Raw genomic sequence first — 26,667 nt, 5'->3', positions numbered from 1 at the left:
TACCACGAGGAAGGGGATGCAACCAGTGGAGGGAAAGATGTGGTCTCATAGAAGCCACTGTTTCTGAATCTGGCTTTGAACCCCCAAATCAGAGTTTCCTGAGCAGTATGGGCTCAAACTCCCCTCTCCACTCAGTACAACGGACAGGATAGTTCCTATCCAATATCTCTAAGAAATACAGGTGAATGGGGTTTCTTGGTAGCCCTGGCTGGGGAAAGACATGTTGGGAAATAAGAGATTGTACACATCCATTTTTCCTAACTGGAGAGGAATCTGTAATAAGGCAGATTTTACTGATGGCCCTCTCCTGAAAAATATATATAAGTAACCCACTCTGATTAGTTTGTTTGCACAGTCCTTTTGAGTTACATGGGATTCTGAGGCAGACACCACCTGGGATGATTGTCTGAACCAATTCCTTAAAGACTATGGATGCATGTTTTTCTGTTTTTGGTAAATTGAAATAAAGACACAGGAAGTGGAAGTGTTTTGGTTTACTAATTCCATGCACTTGCTGAGTTTTTTGATGGTTTTTATGTAATACCTACATGCACTCATGAATCCCTCCCCCCCATTCCCTGTGTGCTGCATTGCTAGGCATACGTATGGAACAAGACTTCACAATGTGGAGAGGTGCCACCCTCTTGTGTACTCCCTGATATCCAGCCTCATATTAAGTAGCATAACTACATTGGCTGCACTGCCAAAGAGCCCTCTGCAGCTTCTCAGGAAGGGACAGAATTTGCCCTTCTGTATTATAACTGGATGTTTAATGACAAAAGTAAGTTTGTGCTACTTTTGATTCCTGTAAACCCTGCAGAGTTAACACAATGACAAGAGAGTGAGCTGAAGTCTACTCCAGGCAGCACACCATGAAAGAAAGTTGTCAACTAAGTTCTAAGTCTTTACTACTGATGGTGCTGTAAACACTGTTTGACTTAGAGATCCCAGTGCTGTCAGTTAGGAAAAACATCTTTTTACTTGTAAACTGAGCAAACATGATATGGAGTCACTGAGACACAACAAATATGAAATCCCAGAATACCATTTTTACATAGTCACTTCTTAGACTCTAAGAGTAAGGAGGATTTTAAACAGCGGTAAAATTGCAGTGTGTGTAATCTGCACTCTCCTTGCATATGGACACAGCCATGTGGGGAAAGTGCAAATTATTACAATAGAGGTCCAAACTGCTGACTGCATAGGTGAAATATACCCAGGTCCTTATCGAAATAGATAATAAGTAACACATTTAGCCACTTCATTGTGTTCCACTGCTCATAGTAGAATGTGCTTTGTATGCAGGTGTATGAAGTAAGGCAATAAAAATTCAAGTACATAAGCAATTAAGAGAAATAGTATGGTCCAGTGGCACCAGACTGAGACCCGGGAGATCTGACTTCAGTAACCTGATCCATCAGAGACTTCCTGTGTGATCTAAGTCTTTTAGTTTCTCAGTTCTCCACCTGTAAAATGGGCATGACAGTATTTCCAAACCCCCTACACAGTGGTGTTGAAGGATAAATACAGCAAAACTGTGAGGAACTCAGATACTACAATAATGAGGGCCATATAAGTACCTAAATTATCTAGACAGATGGACAACAATTAAAGCTGGTGAAAACACTGTAGTCTAGCATTGTTTCCTATGCTCCAGTACTAGAATAATTCCTGAACATTGTGTTAGGAGTCACCCTACTGCTAGACTTACTTTATTTTGGATGAGATGTGAAAAAGTCTCAGGGTATGTCTACACTATGAAATTAGGTCGATTTTATAGGAGTTGATTTTTAGAAATTGTTTTTATACAGTCGATTGCATATGTCCACACTAAGCGCATTCTGGGTTAAGCTCCCAATGCCTGATGGGGCAAAAACATTGTCACGGGTGGTTTTGGGTATATGTCGTCAGTCAGCCCTCCCTCCGTGAAAGCAACGGCAGACAATAGTTTCTCACCAGGCACCACGGCGATTAGAAGAGCAAACCAAGGCATGCTGCGCATCAGAGAGGCTTTGAAAACCAGTTTCATAACTGGCCAGGCTTTGGTGTGACAGTTGTGTGTGTTTCTCCTTGATGCAAACCCGCCCCCTTTGTTGATTTTAATTCCCTGTAAGCCAACCACCCTCCCCCCTTCAAAATAAAGTAACCATTGTTTTGAAACCATGCATTCTTTCTTTATTAATTAAAAAAAATGAGATAACAGACAAGGTAGCCCGGGTGGGGTGTGGGAGGAGGGAAGGACAAGGCCACATTGCTTATTGTAGCCACAGTAAAAATCAAACAGTTTGAATGAAAGCCTTTTGCTGCTTGGGCCATCCTCTGGGTGCCCAGAGCCATCCCCCACCCCTCGCGTTCTTGGGCATCCGGGTGAGGAGGCTATGGAACATGGGGAGGAGGGTAGACGGTTATACAGTGGATGCAGCGGGGATCTGTGCTCTTGTTGGCTTTTCTGCAGCTCCAACAGACGCTTCATCATGTCCATTTGCTCCCCCATTAGCCTCAGCATCACGTCCTGCCTCCGCTCTTCGCACTCACTTAATTCTTTCCTGGCCTCTGCCACTGGGATAGCCTAATTTTGTTAACTAATTGATCTGTGATTATTAGCAGGTAAATATGCCCAATGGTCTGTGATAGGATGTTAGATGGGGTGGGATCTGAGTTACTACAGAGAATTCTTTCCTGGGTGCTGGCTGGTGAGTCTTGCCCACATGCTCAGGGTTTAACTGATCGCCTTATTTGGGGTTGGGAAGGAATTTTCCTCCAGGGCAGATTGGCAGAGGCCCTGGAGGTTTTTCGCCTTCCTCTGCAGCGTGGGGAATGGGTCACTTGCTGGAGGATTCTCTGCACCTTGAGGTCTTTAAACCACAATTTGAGGACTTCAATAACTCAGACATAGGTTAGAGGGTTGTTACTGGAGTGGGTGGATGAGATTCTGTGGCCTGCATTGTGCAGGAGGTCAGACTAGATGATCATAATGGTCCCTTCTGACAAAGTCTAATGAGTCTATGAATGCCTCCATGCATTAAGTTGTGCCCTATCAGTATGGGAGGACTGCATGAGCTCGGAAAACATGTCATTGCAAGTGCGTTTTTTTGGCCTTCTAATCTGCGATAACCTCAGGGACAGAGATGATAGGGGGAGTGTAGAAACATTCTATGCTCTACGATTCTGGGGGGACTGCATGGTCACCTGTGCTGCTGAGTTCGCCACGCTGACCAAATAGGAAATAGGCTTTTCCTATGTACCTGGCTAGTGCATCGGAGTTCGAAGTGCTGTCCAGAGCAATCACAATGGAGCACTCTGGGATAGCTCCCGGAGGCTAATACCGTCGATTTGCATCCGCACTACCCCAAACCTGACCCAGCAAAGTCGATTTTAGCGCTACTCCTCTCGCCGGGAGGAGTACAGAAGTCGATTTTAAGAGCCCTTTAGATCGACGGAACGGGGTTTGTTGTGTGGAAGAATTCATTTTTAAATCGACCTAACGCAGCTAAATTCGACCTAACTCCATAGTGTAGACCAGGCCTCACTTACTTGTAGATATTCAAGAACCCATTGCAATTTTGCATGAGTAGGGTGTTATGTCCAGTGTCCTGGTTAGATATAAGTATTCATTACATTTGAGTTTGGGTAGCTGCATTCTCCATTCCTCTATTGTTTCAACTGGACAAAGCACCTTTCTGTTCTATATTGGCATGCAGCGCTGCTGAGCTAAATAGTTGTTGCATTTCAGCCTTGATGTTTCAGTAGTTAAGTTCTTGGGCAATTCAATTTGTGGGAATGAAAGGGGTAGTTTTAAATTGTTGGACTCCAAGTAATTTTGAATTAAAAATTACAAAAAATATTTAGTTTAGAGAACCAAGACATGATAGGCCAGCTCTTACCAACTGTTTCTCTTACTGCCAACACAGAAGCTTGGCTCATATAGAAGCTCAAGAACAAGCAAAATAATCACATTTATTAATCACAGCTCTTTTTTTGTTAAAGAAAGGAAAAGAAAACATCAAACACTACAAATGACCTAACACAAATGTTAAACTGGTTACTTCTGCTACAATCTATTCTGTATGTCTCTCTTTGGAGAGTTTTAACAGAGATTACATCCCTAAGAGCACACACCTCTGAGGTGTGCTTTCCTTTTGGTTAGTTAATATACCAAAGTATATTGTTTTCCCAAATTATTGTGAATCCATTCTTTACTATATCTTTAGATAATTAAGAATGTTTATACACGGGCAAAAGAATTTTTGAAAGAGAGCAGGTGGACCTGTTGGTTATTAATAAATAATCAGCCAGTATACAGCTGGCCAAGTAAGCAATTTTAACTAAATTCTATGAAACCAAAGAAATATTTATATCAGTTACTTATAAGAAGCCATTTAAGGAGCTGTCTTGAGACAGCACAATTAACCAATATTAAGAATTTTAAATTCAATTAAATACCACTATTTCTCTGTTTACCAATGTTTAGCCCGACTCCTCATGGACTAACCATTTGGTTATTAACAGGAGAAACTGTTAGTCTTTTAAGTTACAACAGCATTTCAATATTCCAACAAAATCATTACAAAAGTTTTAAATCTAATCCCTTGGCAATGTTTTAGCTAACTTTCTCTCATGAATCCCTGCTCAAGTCTTGGAGAGGTTTCCTTGGCTTGCTGCCCAGGGGGTGAGTGTGGGGTGCTCACTTCTGTCTTATATACCCATCTCCTTTTCCTGAAATTGTAAGAAAACACATCTCTTCCATGCTTTTTTAGATGTCCCTCTTTCATGAGCTCCATGCCTTGGTTCATGGCTTAGGTGACACTTTCAGCTCCTGAATATGTACTTTGTTTAATGACTATGCAACATTTCTTTAATTGCCTTTGTTCTTGTGGCCAGAAAGATCAAGATAGAGTTAAAACTAACTTAAAAAGAAAAAATTTAATTCAGTCTATTTTCTGAGATATTTTCAGTTTTAATAGAGTTTGACGGAAAAGAAAATTCGGTTTTCTAGAAGTCCAAACATGCCTATTTTTTAGGAGTTCTTAGAAAGAGCTTTTCAATTATACCCAACTTGACCCTTTTCTGATGACATTTATACCATCTAAAGGACCTGGAGCTGGGAACCAGAGGTAGTAAGGCCCACCCTTGCCACACCACAGAGGGCAACACCACTGAAATTATGATTCTGTAGATTTTTCTGAATCAAATGACACTTCCCTTACCTTTCTGTCACTAACTTGCCCACGGAATGAGATTTTACTACACTATGCTCCCAGATGATTTTTGTGTGGCTTTAAACTCAGGTTTTCCTTTAAAAAGAAAATGGGAAGGGAGATGGTATAGCCCCACTTTACCTCTAGATTTATTGCTCTGATAACACAACATAACTGCATTCCTGTCACAATCAGCTTTCTTACTAAAAATGTTTATATGGTAAGTCTGCTTGATATTTGCTTGTTCTTGGGACACAGAAGTAGAAAACATTTGGAATTTCTTCTATTAGCTTTAACTGTTTTTAACATAATTAGCTAAACATGTGTATTGTCCTATTTCTAAGCATCCTTGCTATAGCACACTTGTAACGATATATTAATATTCAGTAAAGGCACAAAGAAGTTTGTAATGACAACATTATTATAACTTATTTTTTATTAATATTGTTTTTGCATCAACACAATATATATTTATAGTTTTGAAAAGTACTTTGGAATTCTTATGCTACATAAAATATGAAATGCGCTCACATGCTTTATGTATATGTTACTAACTTATATGTACGTATCCTATATAAGTCAACATATGTGTGAAGTAATGTTGCTTATATTGCTAGTGAACTCAGCCAAAAAGCAATTTCTATCATTGAAGATGCAAATACAAGAAAATTTGTGTGAAGGTATTTTTGATTAAACAATTATCTAAATAATTATGTAAATTAAGTGCTGCCCTCGGGTTCCTGGCAAATTATCAATGCAGCCTTCAGTGTTGCAAAGGTAGGTTACTCAACCCCAGTATAGTGGATTTCAGATACGTCACATGAATAACACAACTATACTCACTCATGTCCTTTCTTAGGATAGTATAATCCTGTGGAAGTCCTCCAACAAAAACACCTGTGTTTTCCCCAATAATGGTACTGCCACTTGTAGCTGAGGACGAACCTAAAAAAAGAAAGGGTTTTATTTTTCTATGCAAAGTTTTCAATAAATCTTTAATTTAATAGTGATGCTGTATCACATATTACATCCAGGATTCAGATATAGTACTATGCATGCTTATATTGTGCCCTTTTACACAAGCCCCAGGATGCTTTACAATGGCATTTTACAATAGAATAACATAATAGCAGCATATCATCAAGAAGTATAACGAGAGACAAAAATCCTAGAGTCTAGTATTAAAATTGCCAATGATTTACAGACCGTAGCAGACAATGTACTGTGACCAATTTCTTCATGAAAATTTGTGAATATTTTCGACACACAGAAGAGGGTAAGTAGTGAAAGTGAAAGCAAGTGAGTAATACCCTGATGATAATGATATAATGTGATGGAATGGGTTAATTACCTGTGTACTGACTATCCACAGTGATTTTTCCCAAAGCCTGATTTCTTGTCGCAATTATATGGTGCCAAACGTTATCATTGTATTGTCTTCCGCCATCATTTATTGGAGTAACTGCCACTGCAGATCCCTTTCAAGAAATATTTAAAATATTAATAGAAGGTACCTGTGACGTTCCCCTGGTGTTATCTGGACCTGTGATCTGCTAGGTCACGCCAGTCCTCGACTCTGGGAGCCAGCCTTACCCTGCTCTGCTGTGAGAACCCCCACTCTCGGGCTGTTCACGCACAGCCTCTAGCATGTAAGCTGCTTGGATTGCGCAACCGAATGACACTAGCCAATATATCCGGTCCCAGACACAACCCTAGGAACATCCGCCTTGCAGTGCCCAGTTATGCCCGCTGGATGCTGCAAGTTTATATGAGTTCATCAATTTAACAAAGAAATTGATATATACCAGGCTTGTTATCCCAAGGGGAGTCTCTGACATGCTTCAAACAAACGCACTGCTTCAGGTGGAATAAACAAACAGATTTATTAACTACAAAAGATAGATTTTAAGTGATTATAAGTCAAAGCACAACGAGTTGGATTTGGTCAAATGAAATAAAAGAAAAACACATTCTAAGCTGATCTTAACACTTTCAGTGTCCTTACAAACTTAGATGCTTCTCACCACAGGCTGGCTGGTTGCCCTTCAGCCAGGCTCTCCCCTTTGATCAGTGCTTCAGTTGCTTGGTGGTGATGTCTGTAGATGGAGGTGGAAGAGAGAGGAAGAGCATGGCAAACGTCTCTCCCTTTTATCATGTTTTTTCTTCCCTCTTGGCTTTGCCTGCCCCTGCTTCAGGGTCAGGTGAGCATTACCTCATCGTAGTCCCTGACTGATCAAGGGAAGGCGGGTAACTCATTAGAGAGTCCAACAGATCCTTTGCTGCTGTCTAGGCCAGTGTCCTTTGTTCCTGGGAGGCTGGGATGGGTTTGTTCCATACATGCCCTGATGAGGTGTGAACTGTCCCTCTGTTCCTGAAGAGTTTTGCCTGGGCTTGTTTTAAGCCATGAGGACACATTTTCAACCTCATAACTATATACATGAAATTATAACCTATACCATTACTAAAACAACAATGCCCAGTGCATCTTGAGCCTTCAGAAAATAACCAACGTGACAAACTTTGCATTGGATAGCACACAATCATACCAGAAGGATGAACATGGGGGTGCAGGGTGTTCTCCTGAGATACAGAGTGTCACAGTACCTCGCTAAATTATATATGCAGGTGAAATAGAGGCATTTAGGTGTGTTGTAGCCTTAATCTCAGACATGTAGCAAAGCATCCTGCAGTATATAAAGATTTGCAAAAAATACCTCCTCTATTAAATTTATGCTAAAATAGTGAACAATGGTTAACATTGCGCAAGCTTTACTCATCTCTTTGCAATCCCAATCCTTGGTCAATTAGCCTACTCACAAGTTTGTGCGTAGGACTAGGGATTAAGTTTAGTTGCTACTATGAGTTAGAGCCTAAATTCTTTTCTGACTGACCCCCTCTGCAGCTCCACTGATTTCAGTGGGGTGGGTGGGGGTTAAATTGAAATTCTGTAATATTTCAACAGACAGTTATTGGATGACTGTTAGGCAGCCGGCAGTGTGTGAAATGAGTGTCCGGTATACAGAAGCCACCATCACATTTAACACTAATTGGGATTGTTTGGCAGTTTCTGTCTCTAGTTAGTCTCTCTAAGTGAAGGTACAGGAATCCTTATAGGGCAGTATTGGGAAGCTTGCACTGCCATTGTTCACCCTATTCTGTGGATAAAGAGAAGACTTCAATCTTAAGGACAGTCAGTCCAGTTTTTCTGGAGAAGAGAAAAGTCATAAAAAATTCAGCTGAAAAAAATCAGAGGGGGGTGGTTTTAAGATGCCATTTGTAGATAAGAGTCGCATGCAAATCAAATACTAATCTAATCATAACTCTTTCCAAGTTATATTGAAATTATTTTGGACATACAAAATTGTAAATGATAAGATAAGTGAGACACACTTGGAGATCTCAATGGCTAACATCTAGTACAAAACTTTTCTAAATACACCAGGTAAAAGGAAAATAACTGATGCAGACATCACATCCAAATTATTCATTTTTTTAAACAGATATTTCTCTCATAATACTGTAGGAAAAGTGACTGTGTCATAGGGCAATTCCTAGGGATTGATGTCTGATTGGTGATTAAATCTCCCAGTAATCCTTAATAAATACAATCCCAGAGCATTAAATTACACCTGACTTGCAAGGATAAAGTGCCTTTTTTCAAGGAATTCAATATTATTCAATAGAATTCATCCTTCAGGGCAGGATACCCCTGCAGAACAGACAGAATTTTAAGGCTATAGAACTATATACTGAACCTTCATTGTTACTGTTTCAGTAAAACTTTAAAATACTTTGAGTGAAATCACATCAATGAAGTCAGTGGGAGCTTTGCCAATGACTTCATTGGGACCAGGATTTCACCTTTTGTTCTTAAAAGCAAAACGCTGTACTTGGGCAATGCACTGCCTATAACATTGAAAGAAGCCAGCTTAATGTAACACTCTTGGAGAATGGAACATTTGAACAAATCATTAGCTTTTATTTTTAAAATCAAGAAGTCACATTCTAATTAGCAGATGAAGTAGCTCTCACTGGTGATTCCAATTTACATTAGAGAGATGCTGGCCTGAATGGAAAAGAGTAGACACTTGTTTTAATGCTAGTTTCCACTGCAAATCTCAAACACAGGAGATAAACTTCTTGTTAATAGATCTCAGGTGATTAGGGGGAAGAGCAAAAAATAAATGTTTGCTATGAAGCAAGCTTGACAATGAAATACCGTGAATACTTGACAATGAACTACTGAGCTTTCTAATTATTATCACAATTCTTATGCACCCCTTATGCTAAAGAAAGAGAAGCATTATGTTAATATGTTATATTTTGTACAAACACCTGAAGCAACGATTAATAATATTGTGTCTCTATGGAACTTTTTGTCTAGAGATCTCAAAGTGCCTTAACTATTTAATTAAAGATTCACAACCCCACTGTGAGCTAAAAATAATTACTCCCATTTTATAAATGGGAAAAACTGAGGTGAAGAAATAAGAAATAAGCCAATTAATAATGGCTAGGATGAGGATAGTTGGTCATAGTTGATTTTTTTAAATCACACTTTTATTTGTTGAGATTTTAACCACTGAAATGTACTTGCAATACATCTTCCACTTTCATTAATATAGATACAATCAATATGTTCACAGTTTTTATATCTGTTTCCTCCGCTCTTCATATATTGCTTGTCTTCTTAGGTTGTAAGCTCTTTGGGCAAGATTGTATCTGATTGTATGTATGGTCAATGTCTACTACTTTTTGGGTGCTATCAGAATACAAATAATACACCTCTACTCCAATATAATGCAGTCCTCAGGAGCCAAAAATTTTTACCGCGTTATAGGTGGAACTGTGTTATAGCGAACTTGCTTTGATCCACTGGAGCGCGCAGCCCCGCCCCCAAGAGCGCTGCTTTACCGCATTATATTCGAATTAATGTTATATCGGGTCGCGTTATATCAGGGTAGAGGTGTTATACTAATAACATAACTTTCCCAAAGGCACAGAAAGATGGAGAGGCAAATGCAAGAGAGTGGCAAATCCAAGAACAGAATCCAGGAGTCCTGACTCCCAATCCCCCTGCTCTAACAACTAGACCACAATGTGTGTTCAAGCATTCCAAAAAAGATATTTCCATGCTCTTAAAAAATAAATAAAATGCCATCAAGATAAAAATGAGGCAAGAGGATCTCTGAATATGTATTTGAGGCATTGCCACTGTTGGCAGCAAGGTGCCAGGATAGATAGAGCAATGGTCTAACCTTGTATGCATTTTCTATCTGCCTACAAAATGCCAACTATAGAAGAACTTTTTAAAGAATAGCTTTCTTGTATTTTTTTCTTCCTCCCCTCATCAATACCTTGTTAATATTTGGAGCAACCCTATTCAATGGGATAAACTAAATGACAGGTAGAGATGTGAAAGATTATTAAAAACTTCTAGAGATGGAGCTGAAATCACGTTAAATTATATTCTAATTTAGCCTAAGATTGCAAATATAATTGTACAGTGGTTTCTACAATTTGGTTTAAAGCTGGCTACAATTAGGTCAAATCCTGCAAAATCCTACGATGTACCAGAAATAGTAGTATTACTCACAGTAGTAAAGTTAAGCACAAATGTTTGAAGGTTGTCGCCTTATATTGCAATTTCATTACAACTAGGTGAAATCAATCCCTCTGAACAAGAAGCAGCTGAGACTTATGGATACTCATCTGTATAGTAAGTAAAACTTCCCAGGCAATTATTTAACTGCAAAAATGCTAGTTTTCTTAGACAGTAGATATTAATAAAGTAAAATTGACTTTGCAAATTGTTACTGTGAGGACAGATTTCAGAAAACTATTTTCCAAACTTGCAAATAAACTCTTGTTTTGTTTTTTGAAATAGTTACTGGCCTCGCTGAAAGTAGTAGCTGATTTGCCACTGTACAGCAGTAAATGAAAAAGATAGCTTTGTAATTTTTGTTAACACCTTTGTTCTCAACTTCTCTCCCTTTCAGTGATCTTAATATTTACCGATGAAAAAAGTAGTGTACTGATGCGATAAAAACTAATATGATTCTGTTGAACACTACTACCACAACCTTTAAAGCTGCATTAGCCTAAAAGAATAAAGCTCCGTTCCATTCAAACTTTATCTGAGTGTTGCTGGCCAGTATGTTTTTAATTGGATGCTGTCACTGAGCATACCATGCATGAGAATACGTATGATGTATTTAAGATTATAAAAATGGAGTAATTTCCCATGAGCATATGCAGTATGTTTTCCACATAGATGCATGTGCCTTTCTTAAAGGTACCTGCATCCTAGGTATTCAGGCATGGTTTGTATATCAGTTCACTGTCCCACAACAACAACACAAACCCACATACACTTACATGTACCCAGGCATTTTTTTCATATACTATTTTTATTGTCTTCTACCTTATTTCAACATTTAAATATTTTACAAACACACATTTCATTATCGTAGTTTAATAATTAAAACCAGAACTGGTGTCATGCCCAATTAATGTGCCCTGGTAGCATGCCCATTAGTTTTTCCATTAGTGAATTCAACAATACTAATGGGATTACTAGCATGGGATGCTAATTGGGCGTGACATAAGAAACTGGCTTACTTCTTAGCATACCCTTGCTAATGATGAAATTAATGAGCATTTTATTAAATGCTGTCTCATCAAAGTGTACTTAGTTAGCGTTAAAATTGTTACAAACGATGCTGCATTCTAAAGATCAGGTGTCTGAATAAGTGGTTCTTCATATTATGTTTGGCAACAATCTAGAGCATTAATAGTTTTATACATCAGAAACCACATTTATTTGTACCCAGTTCAAGCTGGGCCCACACAACTGCATGTGCCAACCTGTGCTTAATTTTGGAGGAAACTATTCTCTGGATTCAAAATACATTCTACTAAATGCTTCCGTAGCACATTTTTCCCAGAGTAGCAGAACGATACTGTGATCATATTTAAATATTCTTATGTAAAACAAGGCATTTCACATTTGGAAAATCAAACGCTTTGTAGGGACCATATCTGAATTAATTTCTTGAACCATTTGTCAGGCCTTAATTGTTAACAGCTCCTGATAGCTAAAAAATGTGTGTGTGTCTTCCCTGTTGAAGTATTTTAGACTAAATCCCTAGAGTGGGGGCTCTCCATTTACCTATATCACCCATATCATCCATCAGAAAGAGTACAGTACCCATCACAAAGAGTCCCCAGTTCTGATTAAGACCTTGGCCACTATTATAATCAAAATATATAAAAAAGTCACAGCACTATGAGCCTCATTCAAAGCCTAATGAAGCTAATGGGAGGCTGTCCATTGACTTCAACGGGCTTTGGCTCAGACCACAGAGTGAAATCCTGGCCCCACCGAAGCCAATGAAAAAATTCCTGTTTACTTCAAAGGGGCAGGATTTCATTCTAGATTCTTTTTAAAAGTGAGCTAATGCAGACACCTAATTCACACATTGCATAACTTTTAAATCAATCAGAGTGGATTTGTCTGTATGATGCTATGGCCACAGAGTTGCATTTTTAAATTATACCTATTTTAAAAAATAAAAGTATCACTAACAGTATTAAAAAGGATGTATACATTTACATATTTTTGGCACCAAAATATGAAGGAAGGGCTCAATTGTGTTTCCACTAAAGTTAATGGGAAAACTCTCATGGACTTCAATGGGTGTACAATCAAATGGGATGCTGAAAAATATTTACTAGAAAAGTAGGCTATCTTCATTTAATAATCAAAAAGAGATGTATCCATAACTGGTGTCTTAGTATTTAAAAATGAATTTTAAAGTGGTGCTAACGATTGTTAACTCAGTGGTAATGGTAAGAACAATACTTTTTAAAAAAAATGTAATGCAACTCGAATTAAAAAATGTTAACACTTGGAAACAAAACTAAATATTACAAAAGCCTGGAGGATTCAATGCTTCTTTTCTAAAGATCACCAATTATCTAGGGTATTGAAGAATCCATTAACCTGGATCAATATGAAAAAAATGGAAAAAGCAAGCACCCCCATCATCTTATACCATTAAGCACACAATATGCCTTGGGGATCTGTAATAAAGCTATATTTTATTTTATCTTTCTCCTTACTGTACCTGTGGATCAAAAAGAAAGTAAGGGCGTCCACTCTGTAACTGAAGTGCAATGTATTCCTCTTGATTCCCAGGTGACACAGAGAAAAGAATCAGACCATCAGGTTCCCTGGTTCTAAAGCTCACTTTAATACCTGGTTAGAAAAAGAAGGTGGATGGTTAATGGTAGCTATTATGAATTCTATCAGATAAAGACAACTACTTAGAAATGAAAAGCTACTCCCCTTAACAACAAAAAATGGAATATCAAAATGTCACTGAGCACCATATTCCACGAGCAGCCACAGTGAAATCAAAGCAACTATTTGCGCAATAAGGCATTATTCATTCAGAGTGAGGGTGGAAGAATCTGGCCCAGCGTAGTTAAGGAACCTCTTTCTAAAGGAAACGTAATTGAAAATAGTTGCAGCCTGTGCCAGTGGCTGAAGACAGGACTGAGAACCTGGAATAATTCAGCTCCAATTCCAGTATTACCACTTATTCAGTGTTTGGCCTTTATCTTTTGCCTTAATATCCTGATCTGCAAAATGGGAATAATACTACTTACCTATCTACATCACAAGTTTGCTGTGAATACTAATGTCTGTACAGTTCCTGAAAGATGTATAGATTTTTAAATGCAAAAATAATAATGAAAAGTCTGGAAAAACATAATGATTGCTTTTTTCTTTTTTTAAAAGTTTCAACAAATATTGGAAATACTTTGAGGGATAATATAAGTACCAAGAAATTCTTTTTTCCCAGCATATGAACATCCCAGATTGTCACCTAATTGTTGTTCTTTCTAGCTTCTGAAATTAGTAATTCAGCAATTAGGATCAAGCAATTAAAGTATCATAATAAAGGCGCACAAGAATAAAACTTATTTTCTTTCTTTAATTTTACTCCAGAATGAAATACTAAGCCAAAGAGCTTCCTCAGTGACTTGATATATATTGGAATGTGTTTGTTGAAAGAAACTTACCCATTAATATTTAAGGCAATATTATCAAAAACAGCATTCAACAAAAATGCATGTATCAGTTTTAGGTGCATGTAACTATGTGTGACTATGTTTTTTAGGCAACCAAAATTTTGCATATTCCCAAAATTGGTTTTGCATATGCTAACTACTTAATATGCACTAGCAAATTCAGTTTGTAGCTATGCAAGATTGCATGTTCTAAATATTGGTATAAAATTTCAGACATGCAAATCCAGATGCAAGACTAGGTCTATTTTAAAAACATGGCCCTGGTAACCTGTATCTCTACCAGTATTTTGCATGGGGAAATGAAAGGGCAGCATTAGTGACAGCCATCTCATCATTCCTCTCAATTTCTGAAACAAAATATGGGATAAAGACTCAAATTTCAATACACAAGAGAATTATTAGTATAACCTTAAGTGATGCAATATGTATTTCTTAGCATTAATGTCATTTTCTATATACTCAGTTTCTTGATTCGGTGTTTTGGGAGTAAATGTACAACAGTAAATTAAACTTGTACAGGGCAGCAACTTTGGGCTCATAAGGAAGGAGTCAGACTGTAGGTGGCACAACCAAGACACTCAAGTTTTCCAAAGACAACAGTCTTAAACATGACCCTCTAACCAGAGTTCTATTAGAGTGCTGAGCTAGCTGGTGAAGGGGAAAAGGAGCTGTAACCCTTCCTACCAGACACAGATGTTCCCTCCCTCTCCTGCAGGACCACATAAAGCTAGAGAGGATGGAAGGGAAGCGGTCAGTGCCATGGACAGACCTTCATAGTCAGACTTGCTCCTCACTCCCAGCTTACCTCTTTCTGCACCCAGGGATGCCATCTTTGTGTCCCTCAGACAGCACCTATCTACTCTCCATTGTCTACTACGGTCCCCGGAAGTGGCAGAACCGGTTCCGGTGAGCTGCTGGACCCAGTGTAATTGCCTTTCGGAGGTTTGGGAAGGAATTTCCCTTAAAGCAAAATCAGCATTGAGGATCTTTTGACTTTCCCCACAGTATCCATGAATGTTCAGTGAGGGATTAGTTTGATTGTCCCTGCTTTTGGCCAGTGTCCAGCGTGAAGAAAGTTAGGAGAGTCGGCCTAGATCCTGGGGTAAACCTGGACGCAGGACTCAAGGGGAATCTGGTGTCTGTAATGTTGGTTGTGGACATTTAGTGAAGATTGAGATACCCTCTATATTGGTCACAAATCTCAATAAGCTGGCTAGATCCGATGGGTAATTTTGGGAGGCCAGGTCTTGTTTCTTGGTGTTGGTGGAAAGCCGTCCCACTCCAGTCCCTTCACATTGCCTAACAGGAACTGGGGTCCAGCTTATACCTTTGTGTCATGTCAGTAAAGTTGCAGCCTGACACTTTAAACCCATTCTCTGTGTTGAATCCTTATTCACCCGAGCGGCATCTCACCTATACCAATATCCTAATTTAGTTACATTTATATTTTTCTCTGACTTGCAAAAATTGTTACTTCTGATTGCTCCGTTTGCTCTGCTGCTATGTCTGCTGTCATGCTACCTGAATTGAATCAGCACAGTGGAAGCTAATGCCCATGGATCTGCCAGCTAGAATTCTGACCTTTTCATTTTCTTTTCAGAAAAAAGAAACCCAACAAATTTAGCATCAGAACCTCCTTTCAAAACTCATTTATTCAATAAGTACCAGTGCTCAAATTGGACAACTGCCATGCTTATAATTGCTGGATGAAAAAGTTTGAGGGGAGAAGCTGGAAGAAATTGGTGAAAGGCTAGGTTATACCATCCCTCTATTGCATGCTATCATTATTTTCCAGATCAAGAACTGATTTGCAGTAGCATTTTCATGATTTTCCACTGCTGCTTAGTTCAAATACATCAATACTCATGTCCTTGTGATCCCCGTAAAGTACTTAATACAGAACAGGGTAATTTATTGGGTTCTACCCAGCTGTATCAAACAATTCAACCTCTTCACATTCATTTTCCCCTTCTTATGCCAGGCAGAAAATAATAAGTAATGGAAGCTTTTCTTGTAGACAGAATCTATTACAAAAAATTAAGGAATCATAACTCCAATGCATATTCATAATGCCAGTTAATTACCTCTACCCATAAGTAGTATCCTTTGACTCACACATTTTAATCACAGTACAAGTTCTCATGCAGTATAACACAATGCACTCAGATTCGAAGACATTCACTCTAGATAATGAAACTCAATCATGCTATTAAAATACCTACTAAAATCAACTGTACATAACTAACTGTACATATCTAACACCAGACAAATATGAAGTATTACCCAAACAAGTGCTATCTTACCTGAATTAAGTTATAAAGGTATTTCAGCTAGAAATATTTAAGCCTTTCCACCTTTCTGGAGGATGCTTCTGACTGTCCCCCTTTCTCCTCTAAAACGAGCTTTGTTTATATATACACAACTCCTTTAAAGTAATATCACTTCTTCCCTTGAGCAGAAGGACTAAAGAGAGCACAGAATCAACCGAGTTTACCAGAATCACCAGTGATCAGTAAATTCCTCAGCTCAAGAGATGCAAGATGCTACTGGATGGCATCAGGATGGTCCACAAAAGACTCCAGCTAGTAGATATGGCTTGACGTAATTATATCCTGTTGCATGTTCTAAGAACTAAATAAATAGACACACACTTCAAGAGACTATTCCTCTTTCTGGGAAAGGTTCTGCTTTCTGGGTTTATAAATAGCCAACCTAGCTGCTGCCAGAAATGATACACTGACAGCATGCCTACACATACAAAGGTGGAAAAAATGCAATCAGAAGTGCAGAAAAAGATCCTGCAGGAGATGGGAAAGCTCAGCTTCATACTTAGGGTTACCAGGGTCACCAGGAATTGTCACAAGTCTATTTCTGAGAAAGAGAGAAGAAGAGGAGGAAAAAGTAAAACAGAATAAAGAAAACATGTAGTGGAGAGGGGGCACTCTACTAGCTTGTGAATTCCAAGATTACCAACTAGTGTGTGTGTTTGTGTGTATATGCAGGGCCGGTGCTATCATTAAGGCAAACTAGGCGGTTGCCTAGGGTGCCAAGATTTGGGGGCACCAAAAAGCGGTGCCCCCAATTTTTTTTACAGCGTTCCTACGCCCCCTCCCCGAGCACGCAGTCGCCGCTCCACTTCTCCCGCCTCCCAGACTTGCAGCGCCAATCAGCTGTTTGGCACCACAAGCCTGGGCAGTGAGGAGAATTAGAGCTGGGGCGGCATGCTTGGGGAGGGGGCGGACCAGAGGTGAGCTGGGGTTGGGAGCTGCTGCACGGCTCCCCGGGCCGGGGGGAGCTGCCACGGGGGGGGGGGGGTGCCTCAGGGCAGGGGGGGGGGAGCTGCCATGGGGGAGGGCACCTCAGGGCAGAGGGGGGGGGCAGGGAGCTGCCGCAGGACTGGGGGGGGGGGGCGCAAGGTGGAAGTTTCGCCTAGGGCGCAAAACTTCCTTGCACCGTCCCTGTGTATATGTATTATTTGTGACAATTTGAGGAATATATTTGTGTCAATTTATGAAATTCCTTTTTTGTTCTGTGAAGTATCTTTTGAGTGTAAATGTGTGGATTAGACTCTCCACTTTGTAATGGAAACAGACTATGTCTGGGAAACTGAAACACAGCCAGGAAGGGGACATCAACCTTGAACAGTCAGTCCTACCCAGATGGAGCAATGTGGTTGCTAAGGGCAGAGCCATTCACTTTAATAACTCTTAGACCAGCAACCAACCAGGGGGTGGGGGGAAGGGGTTGAAGCATGGAAATTATCCAGCATAAGAGCAAAGGTGTCACAGACTGTTTATTTTTTTTACGATACAGACTCTCTAAGCAAGGGAGCCAGTCCATTGTGAGACACACAAGACACAGCTGGAGGAGTGGGGGCAGGAGGGACTTCGCCTTCTGCTAAGGAAATGGACCAGCCCTCAAAATGCTCAGGAGAGGTGAGGACTCTGCGGCTCTGAGGGGAAGATTGCATTCAGGTGTTTATTGTTCGCATAGATCTTTAACTCTCCTGTGCTTTCTAAGCGTAAAAAGTACGTATTTAATACGTTCCTATGTAAAATCTGTTTTTTTTACTTTACCTGCTACAGGTCTCCAAAGAATTAAACTATAAACCAGAGTGACCCCAAACAGGGGAACTCTGGAAGAGTATGTATAACCAAAAGCAACTGGGGCAGCTTGGAAAGTTTCAGCACTGATCTTGGGACCTAGGGCAGTTGGACTGTGGATTCCCATGTCCCAGGGAAGGGTTGTAGACAGGCACTCTGTTCTTAGGAGCGTGCCCCAGAGACCCAGAGCTAAAGACCATGTCGGGACTCTGCCCAGACCAAGCTGACCTGGATGCATATGGGATCCAACAGCTGGGTTCAATTAACAGTCTGGTGGACCATCCACTAAGCCAAGACTGTAACAACTGAATATCAAAAATTTAAATTAAAACAATGTAATTTTAGATTACAAAGTCAAGCACTAGAAGGTTAGAAAATGCCAAATTCACCATTACCCATGTAATCTTGATTCTGGTCCTTTGTGAAATCATCCTGTGTACTGCATGAGGAAAGGGTCTTGTGGAAAAAAATCATGTGTGATCATGTAATTAAAGGCTATCAAAATGCATATGCAGAAAGCTTGTCTCTTTCACCAACAGAAGCTGGTTCACTACAAGATATTACCTCACACACCTTGTCTTTCAAAGCAGAAAGGGGTGGAATTAAGGTTGCACTGGCAACTAAATCTGGCAGTTCCTAACTTCTGAGAACTTGACTTTGCAATCTACACATCTATCTTTTAACAGTTTTTAAAATGTAATTTCCTAGTTGTTGTTTTTTATTAAGGAAAAGAGGTAAAATAAATTATATTATGTACAAATGTAACAAATCCCTATCTTACATCAGTAGCAGCATCCGTCAGCACTGCAACACAGACTTCATCATCTACAGGATTAAATATAAAAAAACAACAGAGGGTCCTGTGGCACCTTTAAGACTAAGGCTTGGTCTACACTAAACCCCCAAATCGAACTAAGGTACGCAACTTCAGCTACGTGAATAACGTAGCTGAAGTCGACGTACCTTAGTTCGAACTTACCGCCGTCCAGAGCCGGCAGGCAGGCTCCCCCGTCGACTCCGCGTACTCCTCGCGGCGAGCAGGATTACCGGAGTCGACGGGGAGCACTTCTGAGTTCGATTTATCGCTTCCAGACTAGATGCGATAAATCGAACCCAGAAGTTCGATTGCCTGCCGCCGAACCAGCGTGGTAAGTATAGACAAGCCCTAACAGAAGCATTGGGAGCATAAGCTTTCATGGGTAAGAACCTCACTTCTTCAGATGCAAGACTTGCATCTGAAGAAGTGAGGTTCTTACCCACGAAAGTTTATGCTCCCAATGCTTCTGTTAGTCTTAAAGGTGCCACAGGACCCTCTGTTGCGTTTTACAGATTCAGACTAACACGGCTACCCCTCTGATACTTGACAGGATTAACTATATTAGCTGGCAGAAAGAGAAGGCTGTTAATCCCAGTGTGGTGGATTGGACACTGATGCTAGGTGCTGGAAGATCACCTAGCATCAGTGTCCAATCCACCACACTGGGTTTAACAGCCTTCTCTTGCTGCCAGCTAATATAGTTAATCCTGTAGATAAAGAGATCGGGGGAAACCCATCCTGGTCCAAGCTCTCTCTCTCTTTCTCTATGCCTCCCCAAGGGTTCGGGGAGCTCCTGCCCCACATGGTATCCCCAGAAGGGGAAATAGGTCACTGGGGCCATGTCTTGTATCTGGCGCATGGCTGGGGGGAGCCCGGCCTTGCTGTTTTTCCCCCTCTCCCAAGACCCCCAAATACAATGGCTCAGGCAGTTCCTACATGTTCCTAGTGCAGAGTGTGCTGCTGCTGCTTCTACAGCAGTTGTATGGGCTTGGTCTTAATAATGTTCGCGTTCAGTTATTTTGGCAGGATGCAAACATTTTCAAGAGCAATATAAGTGAGAAAAGGTGCATCACAAAACTCACCATCCCAGAGCACCCCCTGGCCGGAAGACCTGGTGTTGCAGCACTCCTGCCTCAATTTCCCCACAATGTTCTTCAGCCTGCTCCAGCTGCAAAGGTGACTTGACCCTTCAGCCATGCCACTTTAAAGTGTTCAACCCCTTTCAGGATAACAGAGAATCCAAGTCCAAGTCCCCCTCCCTTACCAGCACACTCCCAGCAGCAATGGCATTTCTCATGATATAACTGCCAGCTTCCAATCCCCAACCAACCCCACTGTTTGGGTCAGGTCTACCCTCCTACCAAGGGCCTCTGGCTGGCTGTAGCCTTCACCCAGTTCCTAGCTCAAGCTCAGTTTCTTGCCTCACATCGAAACAGCCTGCCTGGTCTCCTAATTAAACAGGACTGACTGGCCCCAGGCCTCATGCTCTTAAAGGGGCAGGCTGCCCTGTTATAATGAGAATGGCAATTTTTTAAAGTTCTACTTAGATATAAACTGTTGAAAACTTTCAAAGGACGAAGAAGAGGCATTTCTCCAGTCCAAAGGCTTTCTCGCTACCTATTTCAAAGGTCAGTTGCAAACAATGAAAGTGTTGGAATTTCTCCAAAAAGATTGAAAGTGTTTTTGGGTTTTTTGGTTTGCTATTATTATAATGGAAAGTGTTAGATAACCTACATAAAGGAGTCACAGCCATCTCCTAATATTACAAATACACTCTTATTAAGGCAGGAGAACGTTAAAAATTGCCAAATGCCAGACAGGCGCATCCCTTCTTCTTTTTTTTTTTGGCATGTCCCAAATAGGGGCCAGTTAGAATCTCAATTCCTGCACTCCAGGGTACACATCTCCCCATGAAAGATAGGGAAAAGACAGGGACAATAGCTCATTTCCCTACGAAGAAACTCACAAGTGCATGGCCATGCCTGCACATTTCCCCTGCCCATTGGAGAGTTCAGAGAAGGATTTTGCCACAGACTCTTGTAAATTCTGCCTGCGGTGGTATAGTTTGCTCTGAATAAGTGTCTGTAATACATAGGTATAAAGTAGTGACAAGATCTCATGCTAGCCCTCTGTAAAGGCATGGAGTTCACCCTCTATTATTTTTGCTGGAACAAAATATTAGAAAAAGTTAAGCGACTTTCTGGAACAGCCTTCCAAGGGGAGCAGGGGGGCAAAAAACCAAACAGGCTTCAAGACTGAGCTTGATAAGTTTATGGAGGGGATGGTATGATGGGCTTGCCTACAATGGCATGTGGCCCATCGGCTACTGCCAATAGTAAAAATCTCCAACAGCCGGAGATGGGACACTAGAATGGGAGGGTTCTGAGTTACTACAGAGAATTCTTTCACAGGTATCTGCCTGGTGAGTCTTGCCCACAGCTGATTGCCATATTTGGGGTCAGGAAGGTCAGATTGGCAGAGATCCTGGGATTTTTTCACCATCCTCTGCAGCATGGTCACTTGCAGGTTTAAACTAGTGTGAACGGTGTATTCTCTGTATCTTGAAGTCTTTAAACCATGATTTGAAGATGTCAGTAACTCAGCCAGCAGTTAGGGGTCTATTACAGGAGTGGATGGGTGAGGTTCTGTGGCCTGCAATGGGCAGGAGGTCAGTCTAGATGATCACAATGGTCCCTTCTGACCTTAACGTCAATGAGTCTATGAGACTAAATTACACGTATGGCCATTCTTTTAGGGAAAATTTGCAAGGCAAGGCAAATTTCCCTAAAAGAAATAGACTCTCCCCCTGCTTTCACAGCTGACACATATCTAAAATGCCCTGTTAGCTACAATATGTACACTGTATATATTCAATTACAATCAGCTTACCCAATAGCAACACTATAATTACTATAATATTTCATTTATCACACAAATAAACTTCAGTTCAGGCTCGTAGCACAAAGCTGTTGCACCTTGGATTGAAAACATGACCAGCCATGGGATATAATTTGATCTGAATGTAATTTAAGTCAATTGGATTTTGAATTACAACTAAAGATTTACTCTGCTTATTCTGTAGGTCTGTTTATGTGACAGACGTTAGTGGTTGCAAAGGTGTTGTTACTCCTTCTTGAGTTAAAACCAACAAGAATTTTAAAAATAGCCTAAATACTGAACATAATTGAACCCACTCATTACAAACTATAAAGCAAGTTTACACACTTTTCTGTGAAGAAAAAAAATATAAACAAAATAATAAAGGATTCAGAGAAGAAAATTCAAAGTTAAGGGAGGCAAAGTGATAGCTAATACTCAAAACATCCACACTTGACTGGGCCTGGAACACGGATTTGACCTGAAAAAGAACTTGGTCCATTGAACATACACCTCTACCTCGATATAACGCTGTCCTCGGGAGCCAAAAAAATCTTACCGCATTATAGGTGAAACCGCGTTATATCAAACTTGCTCTGATCCACCGGAGTGCGCAGTCCCGCTCCCCTGGAGCGCTGCTTTACCACATTATATCCAAATTCGTGTTATATTGGGTCACGTTATATCAGGGTAGAGGTGTATATTATTTTGGCCACTGGCCACATGTGCTTTCTTTTAGGATGGGACAAATTTAGGGCCCAATCATGTCTCGCTTGTACTGTGGCACAAAGACAGGTACTAGCTGAAGCTTTGGCTCTACTTTACAGGGTACTGACTAGCATAGCTATGCAGTGGGACAGGCATAGGTCTTGCGTAAGATACTTCTCTGCAGAGCAAAGGCAGACTTGGAGTAACCCCCTAAGCTCCAAGTCAGAATCTGCTTTCCAGTCTGCTCATGTACATGGATTATTGCAAAACCACAATTCGGCTCTTATGCATATCCATTGATTTGGGGACAGTCGTTCTGTCCTGAACTAGCCTAGGCACCACAATGAGCAAAAATCTGTAGTTTACATATTATACCTCTGTAACAACAGGTGCAATTGGTCAATTTAGCAGACTTAACTCTGAATTTCTGAATGTATTTAATTACATCAGGTTTGTCAGTACTATCTTAAAACCCTTTATGTCCCAGTTGTTGATGAGACCAAAAAGAAGCAATAAAGTAAGTTTACAAAATGTAGGAAGAGTATGAATGGGTGAAATTATTATTTGTAGTATTACTAACTTATTTCAAAGCAGCCAAAACCATGTTAGGATTCTCACACTACAGAGAAGACATTGTGATCCCTGCCACAGGAAGTATACAAACTATGAATCAGAATCCACTAATGTAATAGGACTTCACACAGTTTTAGGGCCTGCACTGGTGGACTGCGTTGCAGGATTTGGGCCTAATTTCAGACATGATACAATATAATGGCTCAATGAAATACCTGGATGGGATCGAAGAAGGAAATGTGAGGGAAATATCAGCATGTGATTACCCAGCAAAGGCTAGTGTACAGAATAATAGGAGTCATTTTTATTTACATATTAATAGTCTAGACAGACTCGTGTTAGTTCTGTTCCAGCTAACATGCTGAAAAAAATAGCAGTATGGACACTGTAGCACAGGAGGTGGCTCAGGTAATCACCCCATGCTCAGACCCAGGGCATTGGGCAGGCTTGAACTTGGGTGGCTAGCCTGAGCTGCTGCCCAAGTTGAAATGTCCATATTGCTATTTAAGTGCACTGCTCAAGCAGAACTAGCATAAGCCTGTCTACCTGGGCAGAAGGCATGCTCCTAGTAGCTGTGTAGACAATTAGATGTACCAATAGAGACTTCACAAACCCTAGGTTCCTGCTCCCTGCACCACACTATACATAGGGTCTGCTGAACGTCAGACCAGAGAAGAAGCAACAGCAGGGCCCTTGGATCTGAGTGCAAGTAGATCCACCAACCATTCCCTTTACATGTGTGGGGGCGCTATGTGGAGGCACAGCATCTACGGAGCTGTGGAACTCACCAGTGTATAGCACGTGTGCTGGGATTAGGATTTGCTCCTTAAACATAAATGGCCCTTTACATCACTCCTTTGGTGGTAAAAGGGGCCCCTTGCCATCTTCTCAGAATTGGGCTGTGCCAGGGCAGATCAGGGTGGGAGGAGGGTGATAGCTAGGGTTGCCAACTGTCTAATCGCACAAACCCAAACACAAACCCCTCCCCTTCCCCAAGGCCATCCCCCTGCCCTGGCCCTTCTTCGAGGCCTTGCCCCCACCCACCCACTCTAGCCTCCCTCCCTCCATCACTCGCTGTCCTCCACGCTCACTCACTTTCACCGGGTGAGGCAGGTAGTTGGGATGGGGACGCGGACTCTGGGCTGGGGCTGAGGGGTTTTGAGTGTGCGAGGGGGCTCCGGGCTGAGCCTGGGGCAGGGGGTTCAGGTGAAGGAGGTGGTGTGGGCTTTGGGAGGGAGTTTGGGTGCGGGAGGGGGCTCCGGGCTGAGCCTGGGGCAGGGAGCTGGGTGCGGGAGGGGGTGAGGGCTCCGGGCGGGAGTCTGGGTGCAGGAAGTGGCTCAGGGCTGGGGCAGGTGGTTGGGGTGCAGACTCTGGGAGGGAATTTGGGTGCAGGAGGGAGCTCCGGGCTGGGGAAGTGGGAAGGGGTTTGGGGTGCAGGCTCTATCCAGGCGGCACTTACCTCAGGTGGCTCCCGGAAGTGGTGGCATAACTGGAAGTGGCTCCTAGGCTTAGGGGTGGCCATGCGGCTCTGCACGCTGTCCCTGACTGCAGGCACTGCCCCCCGCAGCTCCCATTGGCTGTGGTTCCCTGTTCCTGGCCAATAGGAGCTGCGGAGTCGGTGCTTGGGCAGCGCGCAGAGATCCCCTGGCTGTGCCTCCGCCTAGGAGCCGCTTCTGCCCACTTCAGGGAGTGGCGCAGAGCCAGGGCAGATAGGGAGCCACACCCACTGTGCTGCCGGAACACCGATTTCAAGGATACTACACTTTTTACTGAGTGACCATTTATTTATTCTCTTTATTTGTGGGGTAATGATGTTTCTGATTTGCTACCAGCTAATCATGCTGGCCTTAAAAGACAGCCCAGACCTGAAGAAGAGCTGTGTAAGCTTGTGTCTCTGACCAACAGACGTCGGTCCAGTAAAATATATTACCTAACCCAACTTGCCTCACATTTCTCAAGTTATTTATGATTAAAAAACCATGCCTTTAAAAAAGGAGAGAACTTTTTTCCAGAAATGGGCCAGGTTTTACAGCAGTTTCATATACAAACTCCAGCCCTATTTTTATTTCCCACAAGGCAAATCTGATTGTCAGGTATATTACATTTCTATCTGACTACATGTATATATTTGTGGCAAACTGAATTGTATTTCCATCTACACAGTGAGAGAGAAAATTAAATGAAAATAAAAAAATTACTGAAATGTCTCTATTGTATCAATGAAGATGAACAGAAAGAGAAAGGTCTAGAAGAGAGTACATGGGAAAGGAGAGAAATCATCTTGAGAAAAATCATCATGATACAAAAATGACCCAGTAGGTGTATCACTTAATTGTCATTGCTCACATGTAAAACACAAATTTTCACTATCAAAAAAAGGTAATGATTATTCTGTAACTAAGACAAATAAGACCATAGCTCAGATCCTCAACTGGTGCAAAATCATTAATGTAGCTATGCTGATTTACCCCAGCTGAGATCTGGCCCTATAAGTCTGGAAACTTTTCAGTTTCTTACTATGGTTCGTATATGAGCCTTTTAAGAGCTATCATTTCTGAGTCTTTGAAGATTAACAGGATTTCCTCCTTTCCAAGACAAGTCATCCAATTATAAGTACAGGCTGAAGAATTAGGGTTTCTGAGGATTTGAAAGGTCTAACTGTATTTGTATCAGTCCAAATATGTAAGTTGTGTGTGTTAAAAGAATATCTACATTTAAAATAAAATGTGTCCTGTTTCACATATCACCGGATGGATCCTCCACTGGATGTCATTTTTTTAAGGGAAAATTTGTGATAGCCTTCCTGCTCTTGCTTTTTGTCTCTGAGTGGAAAGAGAGCTAGATGCTCTGCTTCTCAACTCTCTGCCCACTGCTGTGTCCTGTCCCTCAGGGAGGAGAAAGAAGATGTATTTCTGCAATTACTTTAATGACTTCCAAAATATTTTTTAAATGTCCATAATTATTTTGTGTATTTAAGTGTACAAATATCTATATACACACACAAAAGATAGGGATAGAATGTTTTATTGTTGCAATTTGTAAATGAAATGCACAATTCCAAGTCTTTCTATTTATATTTTAAATATTTGCCTTTTTAATACCTCTAATGAGAAGACAGTTTTGCTTTGCTTTTTATATTTGCCTCTGCACAGAGCTTTATGTTGTAATGTTGGCTAAAGTTGAAGAATGGCATAATTTGAAGAGGTTTTTGATATAATCTTAATATCTAAAGCTGCCAAAAAGCTAAATAGGTCAAACTTAAAGGTTGAACAAGGCTGAATACAGGTACAAT

General features: G+C 40.9%; 1 protein-coding gene across 1 annotated transcript in view; it reads right to left on the bottom strand.

Moving 5' to 3' along the window:
• The window catches only part of USH2A (usherin), a 584,327-nt gene that overhangs the window by 358,510 nt on the left and 199,150 nt on the right, over positions 1–26,667 (bottom strand). The window contains exons 23-25 of the mRNA XM_065589441.1: positions 13,328–13,458; positions 6,550–6,676; positions 6,042–6,143 (exon numbers count right to left, since the gene is read on the bottom strand). Coding sequence (XP_065445513.1) covers positions 6,042–6,143; positions 6,550–6,676; positions 13,328–13,458 — 360 coding nt within the window. The remainder of the gene's footprint in view (positions 1–6,041; positions 6,144–6,549; positions 6,677–13,327; positions 13,459–26,667) is intronic.

Source organism: Chrysemys picta, chromosome 3 (assembly GCF_011386835.1).
Source record: "Chrysemys picta bellii isolate R12L10 chromosome 3, ASM1138683v2, whole genome shotgun sequence".
Classification (NCBI taxonomy): domain Eukaryota; kingdom Metazoa; phylum Chordata; order Testudines; family Emydidae; genus Chrysemys; species Chrysemys picta.
This window is presented reverse-complemented; position numbering and strand designations above follow the sequence as displayed.